This window comes from Scyliorhinus torazame, chromosome 6, assembly GCF_047496885.1.
Source record: "Scyliorhinus torazame isolate Kashiwa2021f chromosome 6, sScyTor2.1, whole genome shotgun sequence".
Classification (NCBI taxonomy): domain Eukaryota; kingdom Metazoa; phylum Chordata; class Chondrichthyes; order Carcharhiniformes; family Scyliorhinidae; genus Scyliorhinus; species Scyliorhinus torazame.
Window position 1 is genome coordinate 285708506 of NC_092712.1, and position 24091 is coordinate 285732596.

At 47.6% G+C, this 24091-nt stretch overlaps 1 protein-coding gene across 7 annotated transcripts in view; it reads left to right on the forward strand.

The window, feature by feature from the left end:
• The window catches only part of LOC140425471 (catenin delta-2-like), a 1686689-nt gene that overhangs the window by 1604961 nt on the left and 57637 nt on the right, over positions 1 to 24091 (forward strand). For all 7 annotated transcript variants that reach the window (XM_072509780.1, XM_072509779.1, XM_072509782.1 and 4 more), the window contains 2 exons: positions 6382 to 6532; positions 7406 to 7646. In XM_072509780.1, the coding sequence (XP_072365881.1) occupies positions 6382 to 6532; positions 7406 to 7646 (392 nt within the window). The remainder of the gene's footprint in view (positions 1 to 6381; positions 6533 to 7405; positions 7647 to 24091) is intronic.

The window sequence follows — 24091 nt, forward strand, 5'->3', positions numbered from 1 at the left end:
TGCAGTGCAGTGTCTATTGATTTTTAAATATTGGTGCTTGTTGCAATATTTTGGTAAAGTAACGCTTTGCAGCAGAAATTATAGAATAACAATAGTCAGAATAATCCATTTTTGGGTGAAGAATAGAACTAATTCCTACAGTGGAGAAAGATGCCTCTCGGCCCATCGACTCATCACGTACCCTCGGAAAGAGCACCCTACCTTTGGACATGAAAGGGCACCTTAGCATGGTCAATCCACTTAACCTGCACATCTTTGGACTGTGGAAGGAAATCAGTGCACCTGGAGGAAACCCACGCAGACGCGGGGAGAAGGTGCAAACTCCCCACAGTCACCCAAGGCCCCGGGTCTGTGAGGCAGCTGTGCTAACCACTGTGCCATCATGTCGCCCAAGGGTACACAAAATAATTCAGTTTCCTTTCTGAAGACGTACGTTCTGCCATTTTTATATCATTTTTTATATCTTCATTATAAATTACTACATCTACATTTAGAATGGAAAGTTTTGAAGACACTTATCATGGCAGCCCTATCTTCTCACCAGTAGTAGGACGGCATTACTGGGGGGCTGTTGCAGTTACAGCATGACAAATTTACATGGACAATTTCCGTTCTAACATGGAGTCTCAATTATACAATGGGGTCTCAATTATATCAGTACACCCTGGTCCAATTATTCTTACACTCCTAACCCTGCTGTGTTCGAAGACTACGCTTAGTCTTGACACATGATGTGAACTGGAGGTCACTTAACGTTCATAAAATTAACAATACTAATGGATTAATACTATACCGACATCTCTTTGTCAAATATTCAGAGCCATTTATGGCCTGATGGTGTTGCTGTTGGATTGATAACCTAGAGTTGATAATGCAAGCAAAGACTGCTCTCTCCAGCATATAGCCTTACTGGGAATTCGGAATCAGCTGATGTCAGCATGGACTGCTGCTCTGTCGCTGTGCTGACCAGGAATTTGCACGCTATCCCAACTTGGACCTGTGTTTCCATTCCTTTATTATTCCTGGATAAAATCCTGGAACTCCCTGACTGCTTCCTGTGGGAACACCTACACCGCACGGATGGCGACCACTCAAGCAGAAGGCACTCCATCACCTTCTGCAGAGCAACTGGGGACGGACAATGAATGTCAGCCTAGCGTTTTATGTACAAATTCTGAGAACTTACTGTGTTATGGGCCAGGGTTTAGAAAACTCCAAAGTATACCGTGGAGTTCACCTGACCTACGACTGTTTATTGATTTTGGTTACGATGAGCACAAGGGCCTGCCTTTCCAGTGTTATTCAAAAATAAGCTTCATCCTGCGAATTTAGTTAACATTTTTATAAACACACGCAGTAAGCATTTTTATCAACTACCAATATAAATACCCCACACAGCTACAGTGCTCTATGTATAACCCTTAATAAATTTCCCCCTTTAATAACAAGATCTGATAAACCAGAAACCCTTTTCAAAGGTGTGGCCCAGCATTCAGCACTCTTACTGTCTTTAAGGCTTGGTATTGATACTCTATTGCCCTTCTCAAACAGCAGGTTTGAATTCCTTCCGGAAAGCAGTTATCTCTTTTCAAGTTATCAAGCAGTCTGGAAACAGCTTTTAAAATGAATATAAAGAGACACGTCTTTACAACCTGTGCAGAACAAAACCAGGTCAAACTCAAAATGAAAGTAAAACTCAGAACCACAGCCCAGCTTCACCCACATAATGACATCACTGAAGCCATGTGATAAGACAAAAACCTTTCTTAAAGGGACACTCCCATGATAACTGTAAGCTGATGTTTATCTGCCACGTGATTTATAGGGAGGGAAAATGAAATTAAAGCCGCTATTGGAAGAGGCTAAATGAATGGTTCGTAACAGATGCACTGCCGCTGGGTCAAAATCCTGGAACTCCCTCCCCAGCAGCACCGTGGGTGTTCCTACACCACATGGGTTGGAGTGGTTCAACAAGGCAGCTCACCACTAATTTCTCAAGCCCACACCCCTTGAATGAATAAAAACAAATAGATTCATGTCAGATTTCTTCCCAGGACAACAGCTAAGAGCTAGGAGTAAGGACATGAGGAATAGGAGTGGGCTACTGAGCCTCTCAAATGTCTCCAGCCTCCTATTGATCTGTACTTCAATTCCATTTATCTGTCTCTACTCCATATCCCTTGATAACCTTCAAAAACCTACCTACAACATTTCAAGCTTGAAAGCTTCAATTGTGCAAGTGCCCATTATCTTTTGCGAGAGAGAGTTCCGTACTTCTGCTGATCTTTGTGTGAAAAATGCTCGCTGATGACCTTGCTCAAAGTTTAAGAATTTGATCCCTCATTCTCGATTCCTGTACCAGAGGAAACTGTCACCACACCCCCAGCCTTGATCCACAATTTAAACACCTGTCTGAGACCACCTCTCCATCTTCTAGACGCCAAGTGTATGCACCGTCATTATAATTTAACTCATTAATCCCTGCTACTATTCGGTTGAATCTGCGCTGAAATATATTGTGACATGGGGCAGCATTTGTGAACTACAAGGAATACCACTCCCTCAATGTCTAGATTATCTGTGTCCACGTGATGTGCAGTCTGCAGGCGTGTGCCCGTTTCCAGGGGAGCGTCCACGACAGTTACATCTTGGGGCGCTCGCAGACCACATCCATTTTTGAGTGAGAGCAGCGGCTGAAGCCTTGGCTCCTCAAAGACAAAAGATACCCACTCAGGAGGTGGTTAATGACGCCAGTGCGGGGGCCACATATACCCGCTGGGCATCGCTACAATGAGCCTCATGCTTCAACGCGTGCCCTGGTCAAGCATGTGATTGGACTGCTCAAGATACGGTTCCGGCGCCTGGACCAGTTGGGCAAGCCCTCCAATACAGCCCCCAGAAGGGTGTCCTGCATCATTGTTGTATGCTGTCTCTGCACAACCTGGCACTGCAGCAAGGCGAGCAATTGGAGCAGGAAGAGATGGAGAAGTGTCACATCTCCTTGAATGAGGAGGATGTTGAGGGTGGGGTGGCGAGGGGCAACCCGCAAAGGAGGAGGAGGAAGGACCTCGGGTGTTAGCCAGGCCAGCATGGGGTTCAAGGCTAGGAATGCCTTTTTAGCCACTCGGTTTAATGACAACTAGAACTACGGTGTGAAGACTTCTCCCACCCTGGTGTCTGAATCCGCTCATTCCTGCAGTGCCTGCAGAAGATCGTCAAGAATTGTGGCCAAATTCATGTGCAGAACTCTAGAGCTATTGGCCAGACCTACAGGAGAATAATGATGACTTGCAGTGGGGACAGAGCGATGCTCCTTTTATCCTCTGCAAAATATCTGACTGCTGTCTGACAGAGAGCTGAACGTGACCTGCCGCCGGAACAACACCCCCTAGAGTCGGAGGGTCAGTGCAGACTCGATGGGCTGATTGGCCTCCTACTGCACTGTAGGGTTTCTATGATTCAATGATCTACTTTGCTTTAGTAAAGCAAAATATTGCAAAGGCTGGAAACCTGGAATAAATATGGGAAATGCTGGAAGCACTCAGCAGGTCTTGGCAGTTCTGATGAATGGTCACAGACCTGAAACACTAACTCTTTTTACCTTTCCACAGATGCTGCCTGACCTGCTATAAATCTCCAGTCTTTTCTGTTCTTATATCAAAATTTGCTTTGCTCACGGCTGTCGAGCATAATTGCACTATCTTCAATTTATTGTCAATCAGGACTCCATAGATCGCTTTCATTTTCCATGACCAACATTTTCCTTTCCTTTAACGGTAGTTCCTTCCTGGACCTCTTGTTCCCGTGTGAAGGACTTTGCATTTCTCCGCATCGTCTTTAATCTGCCAACTGTCTGCGACAGTGCTCAAATTGTGCAGCTTTGGCATCTACCATCTTCTGTAGCTTGGTATTAGCTTCAAATTTAACCTTTGTGTGTGACTCCTTACTGCAGATCATCTACAAAGGCATTAAACAAAAGATACTGAAATTTGGGGATCTTTTTGATCTGTGTCACTCGATGGGCGGAATCTTCAGCTCTTGGCAGATGAGGCGGCATGGCACCCATGCTGATTCTGAAGAGGAAAATCTCTGCCAATCAAGCAGTCAAGTGGACAGTGGCAGGCGTTCCTCCAGACCGAAGGTCCTGGATGACAACTTCCTGCCCACCAAGAGCTGCCAGCCAATCAGAGGCCGGCAGCTTTTGCACTCAACAGTGCCCCAAGGGAGTCCGTGGCTGCCGCCGGAACAACACCCCCTAGAGTCCCAGGGTCGAGGAGCGAGCAGTAAGGCCAAGGGGGTGGCTCCGAGCGACCAACCCTCTTGCCCCATCTCATGCCCTTGATCATGCACAGATTATGACCTCCCTGCCCCCAACCCCCGCCTCCAGTTAACATGGCCGCACAGTTATACCAGGCGAGCAGGCTGCATATCGGAAGATTGCAACAAGAGTGTCCTAAGTGGTCGTCAATTGACCACTGATGGGACTCAAGTGGAGGCAGGAAGATCGACTTGCCCAGAACCTGCTTCCAATGGAGGCCAGAAGGCATCGGGTATCAATCCTGACAGCAACCTATCAAATTCTGAGATTGGCCCGCCTCCTTCCTTGCCTCGAGAAGATTTTAGCCTCTGTAATTCGTTGCACAATGTGTCGTTTACTTAAACTTGCCAGTGTAAATCAGTGCCAATTGCAAACATATTGAGCTTTATATTAGAATAGGCAGATTGGCAGTATTTTCACACACGATTTATTGAGCCCATCCAACTTTCATTCCACTGTGTATAGAAACCTATGTAGAGGACTCGGAAAGAGATTCTTGTACATCACACTTGAGAAGACATTGTAGAAGGATAATACCATATATAGTTTGACAATTCTTCATAAAATGATATAGAACTTACAGCACTAAAACAAGCTACTCAATTCTGAAGAAGGGTCATATTCGACTCGAAACGTTAACTCTGTTTCTCTCTCCACAGATGTTGCCAGACCTGCTGGGTTTATCCAGCAGTTTATGTTTTTATTTCAGACTCCATGTGATAATAAGTTCCTCATCTTGACCACTATCCTGAGTAAAGATGTTTGCTCTATCAGACTGGATTTAGTGGCTATTTTGGCCGTGATTCTCCAGCAATTGGCGGGACGGCCCAACGCCGGCACCAAGAGCGGCGCGAACCACTCCGGCGTCGGACCACCCAGAAGTTGTGGAATCCTCTGCACTTCCGGGGGCTAGGCCGGCGCCGGCGGGGTTGGCGCCGCACCAAACGGCGCCGAAGGGTGGCCGTGGGCCGGCGCGAATTGGCTAATGCGCAGAACCGCCGCCGTGTTCTGGCGCATGCGCAGGGGGTTTCTTCTCCGTGCCGGTCATGGCGGAGCCTTACCGAGGCCGGCGCGGAGGGCAAGAGTGCCCCCACGGCCCAGGCCGCCCACAGATCGGTGGGCCCCGATCGCGGGCCAGGCCACCCCGGGGCCGGATCCCCCTGTGCGCCCACCCCCCCTGAGGACTCCGCTCACCGCCCTCCAAGCCAGGATGGACCATGTCCATTTCACGCCGGTGGGGCTGGCCGAAAACGGGCGGCCGCTCGGCCCATCGGGGACCGGAGAATTGCCGGGGGGGGGGCTGCTGCCTATGGCCCCCGACCAGCGCGCCGCGATCCCCGCCCCCACACGAAGACCGGCGCCGGAGAATTCAGCAGCCGCTGTCGGAGCAGCGGGGCGGGATTCACGCTGCCCCCCGGCGCCGGGTCGGAAAATCCCACCCATCTGTTTTATAACGTGTGGCTTTGGAATCCCACACAAATAAAAAGACCTCTCTACTACTACCCTGTCCAATGCCTTCAGAATTTTAAATACCTCTATCGGGTCACTTCTCATCCATCTCTTTTCCAGAGAAAAGAGCCACATTCTGTTCAGCCTTTGGTCCAAATATATTCATTTGTTATTGAGGGCAAGGCCAGCACGATGGCACAGTGATTAGCACTGCTGTCTCATAGCTCCAGGGACCCGCGTTCAATTCCAGCCTTGGGTCATTGTCTGTGTGGAGTTTGCACATTCCCCCTGTGTCTGCATGTGTTTCCTCCAGGTGCTCCGGTTTCCTCCCGCAGCCCACCTGAAGTTAGGTGGAGTTACCGGGATAGGGTGGGAGAGTGGGCCAGGGTAGTGTGCTCTTTCAGAGGGTCGGTGCAGACTCGATGGGCTGAACGCTCTCCTGCACTGCAAGGATTCTATTCTATGGACACTAGAGAGTGGCTGGTTTATGTTAAGAGTAATGTCTGCGGAGAAGGGTTTCCATCTTTCCTTCAGTGGTTAAGTAGCACCCGTTGTCCAGTGTTTAACATCAGTTCTGCTTTTGATTTCCAATGTGTTGCTGTTTGTGTTCACAGTGGTCCGTTTACATCCGTGCTGCAGTCCGGAAGGAGAAGGGTTTGCCCATTCTCGTGGAGCTGCTGAGAATAGACAATGACCGTGTGGTATGTGCTGTCGCCACAGCGTTACGAAATATGGCATTGGATGTCAGAAACAAGGAGCTCATTGGTAGGTGGAAGGACAAGCCCCTTTGTTTCTGTGGCTGGTGACTAGAAAACATGCTGTGGTCATTTGAAAGAGTGGGGTCGATGAGAGAACGAAAAGCACCTCATCCCATCCCTGCCTCGGTTTCTTCTCGGAGCAGTCAAAAAGCAGGCAGTAAAATAGTTTTGAAGTGCCGTTGCTGTTGTATTGTATTGTAGTGCGTATTGTTCATCAGGTAACGCATGGCAGCCATCTTTTCATTTAGAGAATAACAGTATATTGAACATTCAGTAGGGTCTGGCATGGTCTCAATGAGCAAAGGTAAACAACTGTATATGTTACTGTGACAGTGGGCTAGAGGTCACATGGAGCCGTATCTCCCACCTCACTGACTGCAATATCAGTCGGGAGGCCACCCACAAAAATGCTGGCTGCCCAGCAGCAATTTTACCCTTGGCAGGGCGTTAATTGGCTCAAGGCGAGACATTGGTCCCCACCTGGGATGGAAGCCCCACCTCAGACATTTTTACCCCCCCCCCCCCTCTGCAAAATGGGGGACAGATCAGGGGTGGGTGGGACGGCCTCATTGCCTTTTACAAACACCTCCCCCACCCCAAATTCAAACACGCCAGTGGAGGGCCATAAAATCAAACTCTATGTATATCCTTGCAAACTCCTTCATAACTTTAACGACATCTAGAGGGTCACCCATTAAACTTCTCTTGCCTTTGTTCAATATTTCCTGAGAGGCATAGCCTTTCATTTCTGACAGGCGGGTAAATTATTATTGTACCTTCCCCAATAGCTCCACACCCTTATTATAATGTGGAGACCAGAACAAGGCTCTGTACCCCAAGTGTGATCTAATCGTGTTTCTCTTCTTCTCTTTCCACTAAGGCAAATATGCCATGCGAGATCTTGTCCACCGTCTTCCTGGAGGCAGCGGCAACACTGGTACCGGCACTGGAACCGGCACCAACACTGGCACAATCAGCAAAACCATCTCCGACGAGACGATAACTGCCATTTGCTGCGCTTTGCATGAAGTCATTACTAAAAACATGGAAAATGCCAAGGCCCTGCGGGACTCGGGTGGGATCGAGAAGCTCATCAACATCGCCAAGAGTAAAGGAGACAAGTACGTAACTGGGCCCAGTTGTCACCTGTTCCAGAAGGTGATGTGTTGTGGGTGAGGTGCTAACTCTGTCAATGTGCAGGGGCCAGGCAGTCTGCCAATATATTCAGGGGGATTTTATAAATGATCTCTGACCTCAAACCACCCCAACTCCCAGAAAGGGAATAGATACTTTGAACCCAATTGGATGATGAAGTAATCTTGTTCTTCTCAACTCAAAAGATTTACAGCTAATAAATGAACCTATTGAAACATTTATTTTTCACCAGACTGCTGCCCTAGAGATTAGCCTTCGATTCCTAGAGACTAACTCGAAAAGTTTGGCTACCCTATCTGAGAGGGGGCATGCTTAATGGTGGGACACTGTTCAGGATTCAAAGTTGACTTCAGATAGTGTCAAGAATGCCAAAGAAGGGAAAAATGTGATTGCAAATTTTACCCCAAAAATCTAAGAAGTTTTGCTTTCGGTGGAAAGGGTTTGGAAAAACACGGGGGGTAATATTGACTTTGAGCGATGGTGTATAGTCGGCAACATTCATGTGCCCATTCCACACCTTTCCAAAATTTTGGTTTCCGTTTGCATTTCCAGTTGGCCATGAAAATTGCAGGGATATGTGACAGCTGAATCAATACCCATGGTTGTTGACTTTATTGGGGGGAAAAAAGGGTTTGACACAGCCAGGATGCACCCAGTTAAGTAATGAGGAATTTGTTTGTCTGCTAATTGGTGGAAGAAAGCCAATGAACAGTGAGGCTACATGGTTGAGGCTGATCAACACTATTGGAAAGATGTGAATGCACTCGAGAGAATGCAGAAAAGATTCATGAAATTGGTGCCGGGGTGAGGAACTTCAGTTATGTCGACAGATTTATGAGAAGTTGGGGCCATTTTCCTTGGAGGAGAGAAGGTTGAGAAGAGAATTGACAGAGATATTTAACATCATGAGGGATCTGAACAGAGTAGACTGCCAGAAACTGTGGACGGTAATCTCCGGCCGCGATCGCCTGGTGACCGGAGAATCCCGCCCGAGGTCAATGGATTTTTCCATTGTCGGGGTCACGCCAGTGGCATTTTTGCGGCGGGCGGGGTGGAAGAATCCAGCCCTGTTCCCAGGCGAGTGGTTAGGATCTGAAAAGTTGGGCCTGAGAATGTGGTGGAGGTATGTTCAATCGAGGGATTCAAGAAGGAATTACATTGTTACCTGAAAAGGAGGAACGTGCAGGGTTACAGGGAGAAGGCTGGAAAATGGATGTCGGTGAGTTCATTCGGAGAGCTGGTCCAGGCACGGCGGGCCAACTATGCTCCTGTGCTGTAACCCTTCTATGATTCTGAGAAGCGTGAGGTCAGACTGGTTGGAGGTATTCGATCATGTGATGATACCTTCAGGAAAAGTCAAACCAGACTTGGCAACCCTCACAGTGAATGGAATAGCTCTTTCCAAAATCACAGTTACTTTACTGAACCACCAAATTCAACTAACTTTCCAATAATTCCCTGGTGACTGCTGTGACAGAATATCTCAAACACCCACTTAAGACCGAGAAAAAGGCAGTAAAATGGCCAGATTGCAGCTACATTGTTATCACCTTCTTAGAATCTCTCAAGGGTAGAAGACCCTCTGTGCCCTATCTAAATGAAAACATTTGAAATTCCTCTCGTCCTCGCAAAATAAAATGGTTTGAAATTTATCTGAGTGCTATCTAAATGAAATCATTACTCGATTTAAATTGACAGGTAGGTTAACAACTGTTAAAATAGCAAATAAACACATTTAACTGAATTCATTACTGATGTGTTGGGTGTTCTGGATCACAAACAGGTCACCAACACTGGAAGTGGTGCAACTCTATTTTTTACCCACTTGAACTGTGGGTAAATGCAATACCAGCTTTAACTGTTGACCTTGCCTAGTCCTAACCAGGTGATGCACTCAACACAGGCTGTGAGCTCTGTGCTCCTAGCTGGCTGCTACTAGAATGAGCGGGAACTCTCCTGTCCCCTGTCTTTATAGTGCGTGTGCTCTCACTGGTGATTGGCTGCGGTGTTGTGTATGCTGATTGGTCCCACTGCATGTCCATCAGTATGTATGTGTGTGTCTGCACCATAATATACTGGTGTATATTATGACATCCCTCCTTTTATATAAAGAACATGTGCCTGCGTGACAATAAATATCGTGTAGTGAATGTACCTGACTATGTGTGTGCGTGTTATTTACATGACTATGTACATGAGGCTAATCTATTTACACGGGAAGGTGCCTGATGCAGAGAAATAGGGTGTCACACCAACAACGAAATGAACATTATATACAAACTACTGGAACGATGAAACAGGATAACAGTACCGATCAAAGAGTCCAACATTGTAAAACTCATAAGTCAAGTCTCTGAGGTGGGCGACGAATTATGGTTGACCGTCAGAGTGGCACACCACTCGTCATCTGGATCAATGCTGTGCAACGACAGCGGCTGGTGGTTTTGATTCGGGGACAGCCTGTTCTTTGTTATAACAGCGACTCGAAAAGGCTCCCTCGGGTCCTCGGTGTCACTAATCTGCGGGAAGTCGGAATCGGACTCGGTGAACATGGGTTGAATTGCCCGAACGTTCCTGCGAGGCTAGCTGAAGCGATGCGAATTGGCAGGCTGAGCTGCTCGACAGCAGGCAGCATAGTGGCCAAGTCTGCCACATCGTAGGCATTGTCGCGATTTTGCAGGACATTTCCGCTTTAAATAGGCGGGCCACAGTTGCCGCACGTCGTGACGTCAGTACACTCGTTGCACCACCGCGCATGCGCGGTGCAGTCCTGCGTGGTGCGTGCCTGCGCATCACATTCTTCCACGTCACCGTCCCTTCGTTTGCCGCGTACATGCGCGGGAGGCCGGGAAAAGCGCGCGAAATGGCCGCCCTCATCCAGGCTGCAGCCTTGGAGGTGTTCAATTGTTTGGACCCGTTCCGCCTCGTGGGGACTTTGCCGCACCGTTTCAGCTGCCTGTATGTGGGAGTACTGGCTGGTGGCATTTTCATGCAGGACACAGGTCTCGATGGCAGTCGCTCAGGTGAGTTGCTTAATTTTGAGGAGCTGCTGATGCAGGGGGTCCAACAGAACACTAAATATGATCTGGTCGCGTATCATGGAGTTGGAGGTGGGCCCATAGCCGCAGGACTGCGTAAGGATGCGGAGGTGTGTTAAAAAGGATTGGAAAGGCTCGTCCTTACCCTGCACGCGCTGCTGGAACAGGTATCTTTCGAAGCTTTCATTGACCTCTATGCTGAAGTGGGTATCAAATTTGAGGAGAACCGTCTTGTACTTTGTCTTGTCCTCGTCGTCTGCGAATGTGAGGGAGTTGAAGATGTGGATGGCGTGTTGCCTGGCCGTGGAGGAGCAGAGCAATCTTCCTGGTGTCCGAGGCATTCTCCCTGTCCCTGGCTTCGAGGTAGAGCTGGAAGCGCTTTTTAAAAATCTTCCAATTGACCCCGTGATTGCCGGCGATGCGGAGCGGCGGTGGCGGGTTGATGTTCTCCATACTTCAGGATACCGGAATGCTGATTAGTTGCAGGTGGGACTCAGAAGTGCTAGTATGCAACCACTCCTTGTACCATGATGTGTTGGGTGTTCTGGATCACAAACAGGTCACCAACACTGGAAGTGGTGCAACTCTATTTTATTATAAGGTTAACTATAATAACATACTTGAACTGTGGGTAAATGCAATACTGTTGACCCTTGCCTAGTCCTAACCAGGTGATGCACTCAGCACATGGTGAATGTCTGTGTTGCAGGCTGTGAGCTCTGTGCTCCGAGCTGGCTGGTGTTGTGTATGCTGATTGGTCCCACTGCATGTACATCAGTGTGTGTGTGTGTCTGCACCATAATATACTGGTGTATATTATGACAATTACCTGACTTGTTACAGATACTATGTAGGGATGGCAACCAGATGGCACAGTCAAACTGGTGAGTTAGACACAGGCTTTTCACCTCTGTGACCTAGCTTTCAAACCCTCCCTCTTGGTTGCAAGGGTCCTTTATGAAATTAACTGAAGCAGTCCTAGAAGGCAATGGAACTGCAGCATAAACTCATACAGCACTAATTGACAATTCAGACAAGCCTAGGGATGTCCTAGGCTTGGGTCACTGTCTGTACGGAGTCTACAACTTCTCACCAAGTCTGTGCTCCGGTTTCCTCCCACAGTCCAAAGATGTGCAGGTTAGGTGGATTGGCCGTGCTAAATTGGCCTTAGTGTCCAAAAGGTTAGGTGGGGTTACTGGGTTATGGAGATAGGGTGGAGGTTTGGGGTGTTCTTTCCAAGGGTCGGTGCAGACTCGATGGGCTGAATGGTCTCCTGCACTGTAAATTCTATGTCTAATTCCATGTCCTGTGTCAGGTCACATTTTTCCATGTTAAAAGGACTGTATCATTGCCAGCTGTTGCTCTACTGAAATTGGGTTAAAGCCCACTGTTTGGGAGATTGTAGAGGGAGCTTGACCCCAAATCTGGATTGGTGTGACAGTACGAGGACTTCATTTACAAATCGGGTTCGGGAACCTGGCACCCAGATGACTTTGCACCAAGTGTGTAACTCGCACGATGGAATCTTCAAGTATGAATGCTCTAATTGTGTCGGAGGCGCGTTTGGCACCCGTTTAGCGGCACCAAGTGCTAACAGGAAGCGGGATCTGCCTACAGAGCGCGAGAGGCCACTGCAGCTGGTTGGCAATTGGGGTCTGCTGCTGTCTTACAGAAGAGAGGAAACTTGGAGGATCAGCAGCCTCAAGGCGCTGGAAAGTGGCAAAATAACCAAATGAATGGGAGCGTGATTAATCCACTGCAAGATCCCCCAGATCCCCAAACCTTTCATCATGAAAAAAAACCTTTAATCTCTACCCGGATTGACCTAATTGCTGTACACTAACATGCACCAGACTCTTCTGGATTGGTGAGTTACACATTGAAATCGTCTTCTCCCCCTCCCTGGTCCGCTAACAAACTCCTCAAGGAGCTTTCACAGGCCATTAACTGGAGGTGAGCAAGTTCCCAGCTCCCACATCCCCGCACTCGCTATGAAAATTTGAGCACATCCCGGAGGAGTCAGGACAGTGATGCGCCATCCGGGAAGTATATTTTCACCGCACGTCCACTCTTGTTGCGATCCCAACAGGCAAGTGAAAATCCCAGCCTGGGGGTTTCTGAAACACAACAGGCGGCTGGGGTCTCACCTCTTTTGGGGAAGGTCTGTTGTATTAAATGGCAGCCAGGCACGTAAGCGGACAGTGGCAGGCTCTCCCCAGGACTCCTGGAGAGAAGGTCCCGCCCCTCGAGAGCTGCAGGCCAATCAGAGGACCCTGCAAGCAAGTTTACTTTTCAGGCTTCCCACCCGACAAGTATCCCACCTTCTGTCGCATCAATATCGTCAGTGACGGGATGATGCCCTTGAGTGGCCATTGGGGCCTCAATTGGCATCGGGGTGGGAAAGCCATCCATGAGCCTCCCTACCTAGTCTCAGTGGGATTAAATGCCCCCCCCCCCCCCTCTTCAAATTTACCTGAGGGAGGGGCATTATATTCCACCCAAAGTGTACCATTGCTCGGCCAATGTAACTCATCCTAACGAGCTCCACAATGACAGGATTGCAGAACAGTTTTGTAAATGTTGTGCTTATTTTAGTGAGGTGAATAAATAATTTCCCATCCAGCACCAATCACTCCCAGGTTAGGTATAGCACCGTGAAATGCCGAAGAATAAAGCGTCCTCTACTCTGTTCCGATACAATGCCTCGAAACCCAGCATCTGAAGAGCCCTTCCTTTCCATTGCCTCGGTATTCTGCCTCTGGGTGAACTTACCAATTTAATACAATTTAATACCATGGTTAACAGGACCTTTGGTAGGCACCAGGTTCAGTCTGTTTTACACTGGTGTATCTTAAAGGTGAGTATTTAATAACAAGGATGTTACCCAAAAAATAAACGCCTCAAAGCTCGGCATAGAAATGATACAATCGGAAAAAAAATCCATGTCCAGGTTTTGGGCGGGTTTAGTGTGGTTTTCTCAGCGGCTGCAGCCGAGAAACACTCTGCTATTCACCGGCACTTTTGCCTTTCTTTTGGCCTTGGGGCGTTACTCTCCGCCGAGGCTGCAGAGTCATTTCCTGAAGCTGAAGCTCGCCTTCAGGAAAGGCTCCTCGCAGATCGGGTGCCATTTTGGAAGCCTGCCCTGTTCTTTAACCCCCCCCACCACACCGTTTCAGCCATCCCCAGGCCATTTTCAATCCCCCCCGCCTTCCGCCATCCTCCTGCCCCCCCCCCCCCCCCCCTCCCAGGGAACACCCGTTCACCCTACCCCCCCCCCCCCCAACCTGATAAGGCACCCCCCCCCCCCCAACCCCAGGCCCGATTTCTGGCATTGGCAACCTGACACCCTGGTACTGCCACTGCCCTGTCAACCTTGCAGTGTCAGGGTGCTCAGGTGCCTGAGGGAGTGCCACCCTGTTCTGTCCCCGACCACGCGGGGGTTTCTAATGACCTGGGTGACCCCAGGTGCCATTACAACTGGTCCTCATTTGTGGAAACCAGCATTAAACGACCCCCTGGCGAGGTCTCCCAGGCACGGCCGTTAGGTCCCGGGCACAGGGAGAATCCCGCAAACACATATTTCAAGAAGCCTAACGGCCCGTTTAAGTATGCAGATCTGGATCACGCCCAGTGAGGGTGAGATCGCGACATTTGTGAGATTTTGTTAAATCTCGCGAAGCATTTCATGCGTCGCAATTTGCGTGAGAAGCCTCTCATGAAATTCAATGGCTTCATCCCAACCCTAAATTGGGCGCAATGGGACCGTTAAATCGCACCTGATATCTTTGGGTCAGGTGCAAAACTGGGAGCATTTTCTATTCATCAGTAGTTTGCATTCGAGTTGAACTGGGGACCCATATCCTCGTGAACAGGTTAAGTAGACCTCTGATAAGGCTTTCGAACACAAGGATGTTGTATTAAAAAGTAGAGAAGTGAGAGTAGCGAGGACTGGGAGAAGTATTTGGAGTTAGAAATTATGCTGAATTAGCGTGACCACAGAATGTAGAGAGTTCCAGGTCAGGTGTGCAGTGCATGCATATGGCAGCACGGTAGCATTGTGGATCGCACAATTGCTTCACAGCTCCAGGGTCCCAGGTTCAATTCCCCGCTGGGTCACTGTCTGTGCGGAGTCTGCACATCCTCCCCGTGTGTGCGTGGGTTTCCTCCGGGTGCTCCGGTTTCCTCCCACAGTCCAAAGATGTGCAGGTTAGGTGGATTGGCCATGATAAATTGCCCTTAGTGTCCAAAATTGCCCTTAGTGTTGGGTGGGGTTACTGGGTTATGGGGATAGGGTGGAGGTGTTGACCTTGGGTAGGGTGCTCTTTCCAAGAGCCGGTGCAGACTCAATGGGCCGAATGGCCTCCTTCTGCACTGTAAATTCTATGATATGATTTCACAAAGTTTGGTTATTCAGGTTAGTGAGCTGCAGGCAAAATAGCCGTATGGGAATCTAATGTAATGGTGTTAACTGACTGAGAAAAGAGGAGGATTGAATGCTTACCATTCCTGTTTGCACGATGTCCAGGAAAAATGGGTTTCGGGGGTGGCAAAAAAAGAAGGGGTAGCAGTTTGATTATGGGAAATATCACAGTCCGACAGAAAGAGAATGTCCTTAAGAGGTCAAAGATAGAATCCATCTGGCTGGAGTCAAGAAACAGTGAGGGAGCTATTACAATATTTAGTCTATTTTATAGGCCACTAAATAGTGGGAAGGAGACAGAGAAGCAGATTTACAGGGAAATTATTGGGAGATACAAGAGTGCTAGAGCAGTGATAAAGGGAGACTTTAACTATCTCAATATTGAATGTAACATTGATTGTGTTAAGGACAGAGAAGGGGAGGAATTTCTTAAGTACGTTCAGGAGAATTTTCTTCATCTCTGTGTTTCCTGCCCATTGCTAGTTCTGGGGAATGAAGTGGGCCAAGTGGAAAATGTCACAGTGGGGAGCATCACAAGAATAGTATCATAGTACCATAAGGTTTGGATTAATTATGAAGATGGTCAAGGACCAAACTGGAATACGTAAATGGAGAAGAACCCTGGGTGAATGAGTGTCAAATCCTACAAGGCAAAAACATAATGGATCAAGTAGCAACCTTTAAAGAGATGTTGTGGGTTCCTGTAAGGGGAAAAGGGAAGACTGTCATGATATCCACATCAGCATATCATGGTGCAATCACACACACACTGATGGACAGGCAGTTGGACCAACCAGCACACACATAACATCGCAGCCAATCACCAGTGAGAGCACACGCACTATAAAACAGGGAACACCACAGTTCCCGCTCATTCTACCAGGAGATAGCTCAGAGCACAGAGCTCACAGTGTGCCACTCAGACATAGACCATAGATAGTGATAGGGCTGGGTCCACAGGTTAGCTGGTGAAGCACGTACCCAAGCCAGCAGTTAGTTGTTACAGTTGTTTAGACAATAAAACCGAGTTGTACCATCTACAGCCGTGTTGGATCATTTGTGCGTCAGAACACCCAACACGACAAAGACCACCTAAGCCAGAGTTCTCTAATAGTTGATTTAGAACTTAGAGTGTAGGAGGACACAGAAAAAGAGAGTGTACGGCTGATGCCACCTTGATATTGCAAGAGAGAATCAAGCTGAGTATAAAAAGTACAGAGCAGGAATGAAAATGAGAATGAGAAGTGAGGGAACAGTATGAGAATAGATTAGTGATTAATATGAAAGGGGATCCTAAAAGATTTGTCTGAGGAACAGTGGGACCTATTAGGAACCAAATGAAGATCTGTTCATGGAGGCAGAAGGCACAACTTGAGATACTAATTTGAGTACTTTGCATCAGTGTTTAGCAAAGAAGAGGATTTTGCCAAAACTGTGGCACGCAAAAGATTGTCAGGATAATAGATGAGATAAAAATAGATACAAAGAAGTTTCTAGAAAGGCTGGTGTTACTTGAAGTGAATAAGGCACCCAGCCCAGCAGGAATGCATCCTAAGTTGCTGAAGGAAGTAAGGTTGCAATTGCGGATCACAATCTTCCAGTCATCCTTTGATACAGGACTGGTGCCAAAGGACTGTAGAACTGCAAATGTTACACTCTTGTTCACAAAGGGAAGAAGGGCCGTAGGTTTAATGTCGGTGGAGGGAAAGCTTTTCAAAACAAATTTCTCGAGAACATTAACCACCACTTGAACAAACATGGATCATTAAAAGAGATCCAGCACAATTCTATGAAGGGAAAATTGCGCTTGGCTAACTTGATTGAATTTTTTGATAAGGTGACAGAAAGGGTGTATGAGGGCAATACAGTTAATGTTGTGTGTATGGACTTCCAAAAGCCATTAATACCATATTCTAATCCTGTTAGCAAAAATGAAGCCCATGGGTTAAAGGGAGACATGGCAGCATGGTTACAAAATTAGCTCTGGGATGGAAAACAGATTGTGATGAATGGCTATTTTCCAGACTGAACAAATGTACATGTCAATGTTTTATCAATTACATTGCTAATTTTAAGGGAAATATGCAATGGCTATTTGAGCACATATATTTTGGGGATAGCTGGGGCACTGGGTGAGTGGGAGGAAGTTAATGTGGTCAATGCATGGAGAAGAACCCTGGGTGAATGAGTGTCAAATCCTACAAGGCAAAAACATAATGGATCAAGTAGCAACCTTTAAAGAGATGTTGTGGGTTCCTGTAAGGGGAAAAGGGAAGACTGTCATGATATCCACATCAGCATATCATGGTGCAATCACACACACACTGATGGACAGGCAGTTGGACCAACCAGCACACACATAACATCGCAGCCAGGCCCATCCACCTCGACAAGTCCCCTGGGCCACATGGGATATATCCTAAGATTCTTTGGGAGGCAAGGGATGAGATTCCAGAGCCTCTGGCTTTGATCTTTGGGTCCTCACTGTCCACGGGGATAGTGGTAGAGGACTGGAGAGTGGCGAATGTTGTTCCTCTGTTCAAGAAAGGGAATAAGAATGACCCTGGTAATTATAGGCCGGTTAGTCTTACTTCGGTGGTCGGTAAGTTAATGGAAAAGGTCGTGAGGGATAGGATTAATGACCATTTTGGAAAGATGCAGCTTAATCCGGGATAGTCAACACGGATTCGTTAAGGGTAAGTCTTGCCTCACAAATTTGATTGAATTCTTTGAGGAGGTAACTAAGTAGATGAAGGTAGAGCAGTTGATGTCGTATACATGGATTTCAGTAAGGCGTTTGATAAGGTTCCCCATGGTCGGCTCATGAAGAAAGTAAGGAGGTGTGGGATAGAGGGAAATTTGGCCAATTGGATAAGTAACTGGCTATCACAAAGAAGACAGAGGGTGGTGGTGGATGGAAAATGTTCAGACTGGAGACCAGTTACCAGCGGTGTACCACAGGGATCAGTGCTGGGTCCTCTGCTATTTGTGATTTTTATCAATGACTTGGAGGAGGGGGCTGAAGGATGGGTCAGTAAATTTGTGATGACACCAAGATTGGTGGAATAGTGGATGAGGTGGAGGGCTGCTGTAGGCTGCAAAGAGACATTGATAGGATGCAGAGCTGGGCCGCAAAATGACAGATGGAGTTTAACCCTGATAAGTGCGAGGTGATTTATTTTGGTAGGACAAATTTGAATGCAGATTACAGGGTCAACGGCAGGGTCCTGAGGAATGTGGAGGAACAGAGAGATCTTGGGGTTCATGTCCACAGATCTCTGAAGGTTGCCACTCAAGTGGATAGAGCCGTGAAGAAGGCTTATAGTGTGTTAGCGTTTATTAACAGGGGGCTTGAGTTTATGAACCGTGGGGTTATGCTGCAACTGTATAGGACCCTGGTGAGACCACATTTGGAGTATTGTGTGCAGTTCTGGTCACCTCATTATAGGAAGGATGTGGAAGCATTGGAAAGGGTGCAAAGGAGATTTACCAGGATGCTGCCTGGGTTGGAGGGTAGGTCTTATGAGGAAAGGTTGAGGGAGCTAGGGCTTTTCTCATTGGAGCAAAGGAGGATGAGAGGCGACTTAATAGAGGTTTATAAGATGATGAAGGGGATAGATAGAGTGGACGTTCAAAGACTATTTCCTCGGGTGGATGTAGCTGTTACAAGAGGGCATAACTATAAGGTTCAGGGTGGGAGATTTAGGAGGGATGTCCGAGGTAGGTTCTTTACTCAGAGAGTGGTTAGGGTGTGGAATGGACTGCCTGCTGTGATAGTGGAGTCGGACACTTTAGGAACTTTCAAGCGGTTATTGGATAGGCACATGGAGCACACCAGTATGACAGGGAGTGGGATAGCTTGATCTTGGTTTCGGACAAACCTCGGCACAACATCGAGGGCCAAAGGGCCTGTTCTGTGCTGTACTGTTCTATGTTCTATGTTCAAGATTGTAGCCCTTGTGCAACCACCTGCATCAAAGATCAGTCACCTCATTCGCCTGAAAGGAGCACTTTTCTCTCTTCAGGCACACTCCTTTTAAAAAAAAAAAAAAATTTAGAGTACCCAATTCATTTTTTCCAATTAAGGAGCAATTTAGCATGGCCAATCCACCTAGCCTGCACATCTTTGTGTTGTGGGGGCAAAACCCATGCAAACGCGGGGAGGATGTGCAACAGACAGTGACCCAGAGCCGGGATCGAACTTGGGACCTTGGCGCCGTGAGACAGGAGTGCTAACCACAGCTGCCCACACTCCTGCTTCTTGGTACCTCTTTGAAACTTCATCCAGATTCATGTCCCATCAAGTTCAGTCCCTGGCCTGACACCACCATTAGTGGAAGCTGTGCTGACTGCTGTCCGTAACTCACAGGGGCTGCAGTTGTTCCAAGATGGCACCGGAGCGTGACAACTCTCTGTCAACTCTCCCAAACAGATCCTCTTTTTACATCTCTTATCCCTGTTATGTATTTTCTTTTCTTTTTATGTACTAAATGATCCGTTTGAGTTACTCACAGAAAAATACTTTACCTCGGTACATGTGACAATAAACAAATCCAATCCAATTGTTCCTCCTATATTCATTATAGCCTCTCCAGTTTACGTGGCTAATTTTGCTGTAATGTTTTGCAACTTTAGTGTTTGACTTCCTTCTTTTGGATAACGGTAGGCATGTTTATTTCTAACAATAGCTGATGCCCCCGTGCCACTTCCATTTTTAGTGGCCGGCCGTTTACGATGAGCACGACTGTGACGGGGTCTACCTTACCCTCTTCCACATTGTTTAAGGACATGGTACTACGTTCTCCCACTGGACAATCCCCCAGGTTATTTACCAACGCTTGATTACTTGTTCTGTTTGTACTGAGTTGGGCCTGCTTGCTTCTACGTTTCTGCCTTAGATGGCCTCTTTTCTCACACCCTTAACACTCGGCTCCTTTTAATTTACACACATTCTGGAGAGTGGTTTGCCCCACGTTGAAAGCACTCTATGTTGCTTCTAGGCGGCTTGAATTTTGGGTATTTAGTAATTCTTCCCAATTCTGAACTAAATTCACTGCCTGAGTTTGATCCCGTGCCCTCTCTTCTGGCACCATTACTTTTCACTGTTCCCCGCCCTAACTGGTGGACTGATGCACAATCAATTGCACAAAGACTAAAGTTGGGTACAACTGTGGCTTTATTGCAGTCAGATGCGTGGCCTCCTGTGCAGCTGGCGAAATGGCAGCTGAATGGAGGACACGCATATTTATACTCCTCCTACTGGGCGGAGCCAGCCGGCAGGGGCTGCTGGCGAACCGATAGTACAGGTCCTACCTTACATCCCCTAATACAGGTGTACAGTGGTTCACCACATGGACTTCGAAGTTTGTTCGCCTTGTAACGTTTGGGCAGCCTTTTCGGCACTCTCAATTGCTGATGACATTTCTAACGTCTTCTTGAAAGTCAACTCGGACTCAGCCAATGCTTTCTTTTGCATGGCTACGCTATTCGCACCGCATACTAGGCAATATCATAGCATGTCATTAAGGCTGATCCAAAGTCGCAGTACTCAGCTTTGGCCTGGCTATGTATGCTGTGATGGTCTCCATCAGAGCCCTCCCACCCCTTTCTATTCGGTTAGCCCTGAAACAATGCTCTGGCCATTCGATATACTGCATCCAATTCTCAGTAGTCAGATTGAAGACTTCTATTTCCCTAAAGGGAGGCCTCGAATGATCTGATTCACTTTGCAGTTTTTTAACAACAATCTCGTTGAAATCCTCACTGCTAACAAAGTCGCTCCGATTTACCTCATCGCCAATGTAGTAAAGGAAGGATTGACAACCACTAGTCAATATGTATAATGAATTATAATGGTTTATTTACACACAGTATTTACACAGAGTCTTTCACGGTGTTATTACTACAAGCTCTAGAATCTACTCTGGCTGCAAAAGCCCAGGCTCTGCACCAAGGTCCCCATACTCGATTCGCACTGGGTGATGGAGGGGGAGGTCACACGATCCCCCGATGTAGGGCCCTTAAAGGGGCCAGCTATTACATAATCCATGCTCAGATTTTACCTGCAAATCAGTTGGATTATCGTTGTTAACATTTTAAATTCCTTCCCACAGCTTGACTAGAGGGGGAAGGTATAATTCTGCTGAATTACCTCACAATCTAAAGCCTGATGCCAGGGAAATTTAGGAGTCTCTTATTTGTATCCCCTAGGTGATAGTGCAAAGCAGGTGATAATGGGTCAGCCTACATCTTGCATCTCTCCCCACTGAATGAATGTAAAAACTGTGAGGTGTGAAACGAGCTGTCGACTGGCTACTGCCCGTTCTACAGATTTGCACTAAGCCAAGATCTATCCCCTTGGCCTGCTTTATGTTTTGGACCCTGCTGATTGAAGGCAGTCATTTCGGACAAGGCAGTTTTCAAAGTCCACTTTGCGGAAGATGCTGCGGGGTGTCACCCTCACCTCAGTTCCCTCTGTACAATAAATCCTGCCAGCAAGTGAGACGTCATTGCCCCCGCAAACCTCCCCAGCCCATGCCCACCACCTTCCCCACCATCAGCGTTTGCTCAGAAAATGAACCCGCCAACATAGAAGTGTCCCCAGAAGACCCAAGAATTCCACACTTCATTAACCCTTTTAGGGTGCCTTTGGTTTCCATGGCATAAAACCCAAACTGGAAAGTCACAAAGTCTGCCAGAAGATGGAAGCAAAGTTTCATGTCTCTTAGGAGATTTTTTTTTAAAGTGTTTTTATTAAGAATTTTAAGATATACACAACAAAGGCAACATACATTGAAAAATAACAGGTATCAAGTAATAAAGTAATAATAATAAAACAAAACAAAAAGAGCGAACAAAAAAATAAGGAAAAATTGTTTATGCATCAATGTTTTTAGTTATTTACATCGGGTGCGGCTTCTTGTTTTGCATTCTCCAGTGTGTGCTTAATCCCAATCAGGTCCCCCCCCCCCCATTTCCTACTCCCCCCATTTCTTCACACACACCCTCCTTTTGTAGTCGGGTGCTGTGCCCTCTCTCCTCTTCAGCGCCTGTATTTTGTCCCTATGCGATTGGCGTGACGCCGTGTATTTTGTTGTTTGCTGATCTTGGTTGGGTTCTATGTTTCGTTGTTCCCTCCCCACCCTTTCATTGGTATACGTTATTGTGTTGTGGCTTTCAGCTCCCTCTGGCTTACTGGCTGTTGGTTTTGAACAGGTCATGGAACAACTGAGTGAATGGATCCACGTTTTGTGGGAGCCTTCCTCCGACCCCCGGGTGGCGAATTTGATTTTCTCCATCTGGAGAAATTCAGATAGGTCGGACAGCCAGTCTGCAGCTTAGGGTGGTGCTGCCGATCACCAGCCGAGCAGGATTCATCGGCAGGCGTTGAGGGAGACAGAGGCAAGGGCGTCGGCCCTCCTCCCCATGAATAGATCTGGCTGTTCTGAGACTCCGAAGACTGCACCACTCTTGGGCACGGCTCCACCCTCATCCCCACCACCTTGGACATTGCCTCGAAGAAGGCTGTCCAGAACCTGACAGGTCTTGGGCAAGACCACAACATGTGGGCGTGGTTGGCCGGGCCTCCTTGGCACCGTACACATTCGTCCTCCACCGCCGGGAAGAACCTGCTTATTCGGGTTCTAGTTAAGTGGGCTCTGTGTACCACTTTCAGCTGCATTAAGCTTAGCCTTGCGCACGTGGAGTGTGGAATTGATCCTATGCCCTCCTCCATTCCAGAGACCCAGCCTATTTCAAACCCCAAGACCTCCTTTTTTCTCTTGTCTCACTCAGTTGTGTGTTTCCCTTTCCCATAGTCGCCCATACAGGTCGCCACAGTTCCCCTTCCTGTAGGTCCTCTAACAATGACTGCTGCGGTGGTCTTGGGTATGTCCTTGTTTCCCTCCTTAGGAAGTTTTTGACCTGCATATTTCTTAGTTCGTTGCCCCTGTCAGTTGGAACTTCTCTGTTAGTTCCTCGAGTGTTGTTAGTTTGTTGTCGGTGTAGAAGTCCCTAACTGTCAGCGTCCCTCCGTCCTGCCTCCACCTTTTGAAAGTGGCGTCCATTGCCTCGGGCGTGAACCTGTGGTTGCTGCAGATGGGGGCCTTTATGGATATTTTCGTTAACACAAAGTGCTGTCATAGTTGGTTCCACGACCGGCGTGTTCCTATCACCGCTGGGCTTGTTGAGTATTTTGTTCGGTGGGGATGGGAGCGCCACTGTGTCCAGGGCGCCTCTAGAGATTTAAATAAAAATGCAGAACTTAACAGCAATGAGAGGACTGCCAATGATTTCATTTGCAAAACTATTTGCATTTGGTGTTCGGCGTTAACAGTTGGCACGGGTGTCTTGCACATCTCGACGCCAGTGATGAGCTGACACAAGGGGGAGGGAACCAGAAGAAAAATCAGAGTTAGACCTCAAGAACTTCAGGATGCCTCAGAGGAGAAAACCCACTTTTCACCTGAACACCTCAGCATTGACAGAATAATTTGTTTGGTCATGAGCTGCTCTGTACATCTGTAAACCTCACCCAAGTTTCAACAGCTTAAAACATGCAGAAAGCCTGCTGATAAATGTCTGTGAGTGACTCAACCTCTGATGGATTCAAATCGAGAGTACCAGTTTGCACCAGCTAGGTTTCCCTGTCTTTTGTGCCAGGGTCTCCAATTCAGAATGAAGTGACAACATGGTCAGTTCCATCATTATAGAGGCTCGATTGGGAGCTGCTGCTAACTTTTGGGCAGTTAGAGACAGAGCAAGGAATGAGACGGTGCCGAGAACTCCGATGTTTGCAACAAATACCTTCAAGTTGTAAGTCACTGCAGGAAATGGAAAGAAGGATGACTTTACATTTATATAGCACCATTATATAGCACCTTGCGTAACCTGAGTCAGTGAGGTTCAGTTGAGGTGTGCTCACTCTCGCAATATGGCAAACACGACATACTGT